This window comes from Montipora foliosa, chromosome 10 (genome assembly GCF_036669935.1).
Source record: "Montipora foliosa isolate CH-2021 chromosome 10, ASM3666993v2, whole genome shotgun sequence".
NCBI classification, from domain to species: Eukaryota; Metazoa; Cnidaria; class Anthozoa; order Scleractinia; family Acroporidae; genus Montipora; species Montipora foliosa.
In genome coordinates, this window is record NC_090878.1 from 7,375,948 (window position 1) to 7,383,447 (window position 7,500).

The following is a 7,500-nucleotide window of genomic DNA, read 5'->3' on the forward strand; positions in this document are numbered from 1 at the left end:
CCCATCAGGCCGGCGCTTATCTCCGGTTTCCGTAGCACGGAAGCGACTAGGAGTATTCTTACTCCTGCCTGGATGGAATGCCAGTCCAATGCAGGGTTACCTCCAGTCTTACATTCGCCAGCACTATGAGAGTCAAGTGTCTTGCCCAAGAACACAACACAATGTGCCCGGCCAGGATCCGAACCCGGACTACTCGATCCGCAGTCGAGCGCACTAACCATGAGGCCACCGCGCCTTCCGTAAGGAAATAATGCTTTCATCTTTTCACTCAGCTTTAAGCTCCTTCCAGATTACAGGAATCGTGAAAAGAAAAGTAAGGGAGGAGGCTTCGCGGAGAAATTAGGGAGCTTAAACATGCGCCTTTTTGAGACCCAGACGGCAAGCGAAAGTGAGCTGTTTCCCCTTTTAACGTGTCTTCAAACAACCGCATTTACACTCATAAGTGTCTTTTTCCATTAGAGATAATTAGTACAAAAATCTGGGAGATACCACCATCCTGGCACTCGAAATGTTCCCTTCAGGGTGCCGTCCGCGTCTTAAAAACACGCGAGCTTAAACTGTTACTCCCTTTTGCTTGCTGCACGCATGGAACATTCCACACTCCACGTTTGTTTTAGACGGTGCTTCCAAGAGAGATTCACATGGGATCTATCTGAAATCAGTCCTAAATAGCTGGTTTTGCGCTTTTCTAAAGCGACCAAAATTTTCTGGAGTTAGTTTTTATTTAGTTTATTTTACATGTTTGAAAGGTAGGAAAAGCCAAGGAATGGCAAGGATTCATGTGTAGAAACGTCTTTGGTACTGATATGGAGGGAATTGTGGAATGAAAATGTCCGAGGCTTTGGAGAAACCTCCTCCTCTACCTCTCTTCCTCCCACTTCCCCCCCCCCCCCCCCTCCCACTTCCTCGCCCCCCTCCCACTTCCTCCCTACAACCGGTGAGTTCGTGTCAGGTTTTGGACCCTTGATCCCATCCCTTGTCTTTGGGATACTTAACAGTTGTTGTCGTTGTTCTGTTTCGTTGATTGTGTTTCATTGAACCTGAAAGGAAAGCCTTTACGATAAGTGGTCAATTAGGTATGTATTGTGTTGTCTTGAACACTTCGCGATGGGAAGCATGTTCAGTTTTCGCGCACACTCAACGTTTTACCTGATTTGCAAGTTGCCAGTGCAGGAGGAGCATCGTGGGGACAAGAAACCTGTTTGATCCCTTAGTACATCAGTGCCCGGTTATTCAAAAGCCGATTAGCTTAATCCAGGATTAGCGTAAACTTTTGTTTTATGTTTTCAACATTTTGGTGAAAGTTTCTTTTGCTTATTTTTGTTTTTCAAGATTGACTTCTTCTAATCTAAAGTTTTGCCAAATATCAGCGTTGAACAGCATTTAATAGTAGAGAAATAAACTCCTTGGTTAATTTTTAATCTGGGATTAGCGTTAATCGGCTTTTGAACAACCGGGCCCAGATCTAAATATCAATGCATCTCAGTATCAATATCAATGGCTTTTTTTTTTCGCAGCTCAAAGATCTTGGATTCTCAGAGCAGCAAGCGGCTGAAGCTTACTTTGCGTGCGAAAAGAATGAAACTTTGGCTGCAAACTTTCTACTTAACGACTTCAACGGTGATGACTGAGCATAAAGGGATCGGTTTTTATTCGAATATTATTTTATATTTGAAACACAACTGCAACGCTACCTAGGGTCATGGCTGTGTTGGACGACGTGGATATTTTGATTAATTTTGTTCTCAGATGGTACTTAATGCTAATTATTAGTCGATTAATTGAGTATGATGTTATGATTGTGAAAATTACAATTCATAGTTCATTATTTTGTTCAGATTTCGTTTATTCATGGTAAGATATTTTTAGTGAGGCAACAACAGCATTATCCATGTCTTAATTTATGATTCATCCGCCCAAGTCATTGACGTCAGTTGGCTTATGTGGCCAACCATCTGTCAAAGCCCTGAAATGCAAAATCGAAGATGGAGCCTTTGTGGTCTTCTCAAAGAGAGGTTTGCAAATGAAGATATCAGAAGTATGATGCGAGATGAAGTTTTGCAGCGGAAAATGTCCTACGGACGCAGAAAAACAACATTGACATTAGTTTAATTAGAGGTTTTAGAATCATGTAAAGCGTTTTCCTCAGTTAGTCCCCATTTGCGGTTAAATTCTGTAGTGTGGAGATAAGAATGTCGTTCATGGCCAGCTGTATTTGGGTTTTCGCATCGTGACACAGTTGTGATTGCGTTGCGACAGTTTTGAAATTGTCACGCTACATTATACTGGCATTGCAACAAATTTAACTTGGTGATCCGGAGTGACTATCCCTTTCATAAAGAGGAAGTTAAGTAGACTTGATCTCGGAATGGACTTCTTAGAAGAGAGTTCCATTAAAGCGTGAGTGTACAACTAATGGCCAACAAAGTTAAGGTTTTTCCATCTCTGCTCACTTTGATCATTTACAATTTAGAACCAACATGCTTGTGCGCATGGAGGTGCAATTTTCAATTTTCGCCTTCAGTTGTGGTACAATCTGCCTATAACGTAGCTAGCACGTCGTTGCTCGTTACAAGATCAAACTTGCAGATATTAATTTTTTTATCAATAAAGAAGCGATCGCCGTAATTGAGAGAACAAGAGCATCAGTGTTATTGTGCGTGCGTCATTTAATTCTTCAAATCCTGAAATGAATTTGTGTCGAAACAAGTTTGTTTTACCAGGCGTTAATCGGAGTCGGTGTCGGCGCTATTGTGAGCGGAGCGGAAATGACAGGATATGTCAGATATGATAAAGGAACCAGATTTCTCCTCTCTCACTGCTTTCATTAGAGGTATCAAAGTTGTGCCAAAGAAACAAATTTCGTGGTTGATATTAGCGATACGGAAGTCGTGGTGACCAACCTAACGCTGCAATGCCTAAGGGGTACCTCAAGCGCGTCGCAGTCTGCTGTAAAAAGGAATCTTGATTGCAACAGAGCGCTTCATTCATTTGCAAAAAATCAATAGGCCATTTCCGAGTTCATGTCTTCCTCCTCTTCAAAGTGAGTCTAAGTGCAAAGTTTTTGTGATGGTAATTAGTTCTACTTTACATATGAATGAAAACTAATTTTCGTAAGAAAAACTTCGCACTTAGACTCGCTTTGAAGAGGAGGCAGACATGAACTCGGAAATGAGCTATTAAGTATGCGTTCAATGACGAGTTGATGGCTACAGGAACGGAAAATCGCGCTCATTGTTGGGCCGAGATGCGTCTAGTTGTCTTTTGTTGTTGTTAGCTTTAAGCCGCCCAAATACTAAAACACGTGAAGTGACGAAGTTGACCGGCTCCCTTGTAACTTTAGCAAGCTGCTGATTACGTTTGAATTACATTGGCCGTTTTTATACTAGAGACGCATAATTCGTCTGGGACGAACTTGGGCAAACACTTTTTCTGCGTCTGTTAAATTCGTCTAGTATAAAGACGGGCACAAGACGCATGATGCGTGTGGATAAAGTATCCAGTTTTGTGCGTCTTCGAAGACGCACTAAAGTGGATACTTCGTCCAGACGAATTATGCGTCATGTGCCCGTCTTTATACCAGACGAATTTTACAGACGCAGAAAAAATGTTTGCCCAAGTTCGTCCTAGATGAATTATGCGTCTCATATAGTTCGTCCTGTTTTTACACTAGACAGATAACATTAGAGACGCATAATTCGTCTGGAAGGATCATGCGTCTCTAGTATAAAAACGGCCAAATTCACACTTCAGACTTATGCGTCAAGAAAAGCAGTTGCAAATTGGAGTGACGCTGACTGGTTTGCGCTTTTTGCAGTGTGACTACAACTTAATAATAATAATAATAATAATAATAATAATAATAATAATTTATTATTACTTATATAGCGCAAAATACATGTGGATATGATCTAATGCGCAAACAATAGTGTATCGTCCTTTCCTAGGTCCTCTCTGTCTACGACCTGGAGGTTGCGCTTGCATCCCAAGAAGGACAATAGTATTCATAAACAAAATAAGTCTCTTCTCCTTTATTCCTCTCCGAGAAGTTCGGATATTATTTCTATTTCCCTTCTCAAATACTCCACGTACATTTGTTGTAAATCGCATGCATTGCTTCCTTCACAAACGTTTATATACCGCCCGCAGACGAAGGTAACTACGGGTAAAAATGTGTGAAATCTGACCAAATATACTTTTGTTATGTGTTTCATCTCGTGTTCTACAATTCTAGCTTTTTTAAAGTTGAAGTCTGTTCTCTTTTATCACGTATCCTTCTCCTCTTCAACTAGGTCCCAGACCTTTTTCATCACCAGCTTACAATAGCGAAGTCTCTCTATCATTTCCGTTGAGCAGCCTTGTGAGGCTATTTCCGTCATGAGGTAGCTTGTACCTTCTCTCTGCTTGTCAATGTAGATGACTGAGACGTTCTTGGTACCAGGAATGAGGACTATCTTGGTGTGATCATCGAAGAAATTTACCTGTAGTAAAATTGAAACAGTTTGTTTAGACTTGTTCACGTTTTTATCATCCTGTGTTCCTCCATTATGGAGAACACTTGATTAGATTGGACCTTTACTTGTTTCATGGCGTCTCATCGTCGAAAAGAAAACACATGGTTGACCATAATACGGTGGAAGTGCTTTTAACAGCAGAAAACTGGGGAGGGAACATCTTGATTAGCTCTGTTCAGGCTTAAATACACCTTATTCCAAAATGGCCGCCATTTAAATGTTCCTTTGTTTTTATTCAAATTAGCCCTTGATGCCTCGTTCTTAAGCTTAAAATTCAAAAGAATATTTTATCTTGAACGAGGCAACAAGGGCCAATTTGTATCCGCATAAATCAGCGGCCATTTGGCGGCCTATGGTCTGTTAATTAAGCCTGGTTTTCACTAGCGACGCAAGCATAAGAACGCTTATTTTACCGTGAAAACGGGGTTGACGCAAGCGTAAACACAAGCACAAGGATCAAAATTTGCCCTTTTCTTTCTGCTGGCGCTAATGCTTGCGTTTCCTTGCGCCGTGTGAAAACGACGCGTCTGAGCATTTGAACAAAATGGCGGATGCCGTGATTGATTTTTTGATGCTTATGTCGACGTTCGTTTTCACTAGCATAAACTTCTTATGCTTATGCTTGTGCCTGGGTTTGCGCTTGTGATTACGTCGCTATAAATGAAAAGCAGGCTTTACAGACACTTGAAAAATTCAGGTGGCTTCAAGGGGATTGGAACCCAGTGCAATGCGTGGCTTCATAGCTCAATTGGGAGAGTTATATGTATCGCATTTGCATGACGTAGCACTCACATTTAAATGATATTGAGATACCTGGAACAAAAGGCTTTATTCCCAAAGGGTTTGAATTGGGTGCAACATTGAGTTAGCCGATTTAGTCTGGCCACTAGTAACGTTTTGAAAGTTCTCGAAATTGCACAAGCAATAGACGAGTTTAATTTGCTAACTTTTTAAAAAAAATCCCTAGGCACCAGTAACTTACGAAATGAACGAGGACGTGCAGACGATTGTTTTTGTTATACTCAACAGAATTACTTTGTCCCAGTGTTCCCACAGCAACTTCCGTATTTCACACCCCCAATTTATGCATTCGTCATTGACCCGGCCAATCTGAAACGCGATATTCCGTTGAGAACGTAATGAATTTTCTCAGGGAATGTGAGGCTGAATTCATTTGCCTGCACTTATGCACCCACCTGAATGGTTCCGTTGCTAAGATACATGACCATTGTGATGTCTGTTCGAAACCAAATGTCCACAAACGGAAAGCTTGGATGGTCTGCGGAAATTCCTCCTTTTGAATCGCCACCCTGTTGAGACATGAAACCAGATGCTTCGGATTTCAGTTCCAGGGGCCCGTTTCTCGAAAGTCGTGAAAATTTTCTGGTCTTTTCGGGTGCGGCAATTCCCTCTCTATCTTTACCAAATGTCACGATCATTTTGATTTTTGTTATCTTGAAGACATGTTAAAACACCAGCTTTTTAAAGTAAGTGGATGGGACTTGCGAGAAAAGGGACCCAGCACCCAGATCAGAAAGCCATGCTGCCCCCAAACAAGCCTTACAAAGTGAACAAAAGTCCATACCTTTAATAAATGCTTATCCATGTAATTGGCAAAGTAAGTTAGCAGCATGAACTTGGCCTGTAAATTTGTCGGTATAGCGGAAGAGCGGAATTGATAGAGTTTGCTTAGTTGGTCGCAGTAATGAACCGTGCTGTTGATATCAACACAACAAAGCTATTAGCAAACTGATAGCAACTGACGTACAAAGGTTTGACTCACCGAAGAGGTATTTTGTTAAAGAGCCAGCTTTATTTTTGAATGCGGAGTTCACCAAAAGGGAGCAGAAGCGTTATCACAAGATCAGACACAATATCCGTTCAACATAACCGCCTTTCCATTTTTCAATTCACATAGGGATCAAGGTGCGAGATTTCTTGGAGTCTTAAGTTGAACTGGGAAGTATCTGAAACTTTGAAACTTGAAGGTAAAACTGTTACCATAATTCTGAGGTCAAAGGGCTCCATATTCCAAGAAAACTTTACTGTGTAAAAAACAAAAAAGAACGGAAAGGAAAACAAAATCCCGGTAAACGCACAAGTGTTTTTCTGTGGACATGTTGGGCAGCTGTTTGTGCATCGCTTTGGTCTGAATCAAGAATCCACATTTATACTTATGATTCCGCTTATGTGCCTGGTCTTCCGTTTTAAAGTAGAAAATACTATTGTCAAATATCTTACCTCTTTCCCGGCGATAATGCAATTTTGCTGCCATCATTAAACCTAACAGTAACACTGCCATCTGATAGCTGTGCCCCAAATCCGTACTTGTTGCTGTAGTCTACCCATTTCGTGACCAATAAAGGCTTAGGAGCATCTTGTGGCTGTGTCGCCCCTGGTCTCTTTGAAAAGAGTCCCGAAGATTTGAAAGGCAGTTTCTGTTGACGCTCTTCGAGGCAATCTACACAGTTGGATAGTTTGAGGAGCAATTCGTCTGGTGGAAAATATTTTGACCTCCATTCACCTACATTCGTCATATTGAAATAACAAACGTTTAGAGGCTGAGTTCGGCATTTATGGGAGCGACTGGCACAGTGGTGAGAGGACGTGCCTCCCACCAATGTGGCCCGGGTTCTATTCTAGACTCCCGAGTTGAGTTTGTTGGTTCTCTGCTCTGCTCTGAGAGGTTTTTTTTCCAGGAACTCCAGTTTTCCCCTCTCCTCAAGAAGTAACTTTTGATTTCTGTATAATTTTTGCCTCATTGCTTAATACACTTGACATTTGAATAACTAATTGAGATGTAGTCTCAATCAAATTGACGATTCGGTATCTGGCATGCACAACTCGAACGCGCCATAAGAACGTTTACTTAAGACAATTATTTTCAAGTGAAGCTATGATTCTCGTAGCTATGAATGTAACTTTAGCAATTGCGAAGAAAAGCCTGAAAAATTCAGAACTTCAACGGGGTTTGAACTCGTGACCT

At 41.3% G+C, this 7,500-nt stretch overlaps 2 protein-coding genes across 2 annotated transcripts in view; one reads left to right on the plus strand and one right to left on the minus strand.

The window, feature by feature from the left end:
- Positions 1-2,640, plus strand: part of LOC137973090 (UV excision repair protein RAD23 homolog A-like) — a 17,431-nt gene extending 14,791 nt beyond the window's left edge. The window contains exon 12 of the mRNA XM_068819823.1: positions 1,518-2,640. Coding sequence (XP_068675924.1) covers positions 1,518-1,631 — 114 coding nt within the window. The 3' untranslated portion in view covers positions 1,632-2,640. The remainder of the gene's footprint in view (positions 1-1,517) is intronic.
- Positions 2,641-4,007: 1,367 nt separating this feature from the next.
- The window catches only part of LOC137973089 (serine/threonine-protein kinase PLK1-like), an 11,276-nt gene continuing 7,783 nt past the window's right edge, over positions 4,008-7,500 (minus strand). Inside the window, exons 8-11 of the mRNA XM_068819822.1 lie at positions 6,756-7,038; positions 6,100-6,229; positions 5,711-5,824; positions 4,008-4,481 (exon numbers count right to left, since the gene is read on the minus strand). Coding sequence (XP_068675923.1) covers positions 4,266-4,481; positions 5,711-5,824; positions 6,100-6,229; positions 6,756-7,038 — 743 coding nt within the window. The 3' untranslated portion in view covers positions 4,008-4,265. The remainder of the gene's footprint in view (positions 4,482-5,710; positions 5,825-6,099; positions 6,230-6,755; positions 7,039-7,500) is intronic.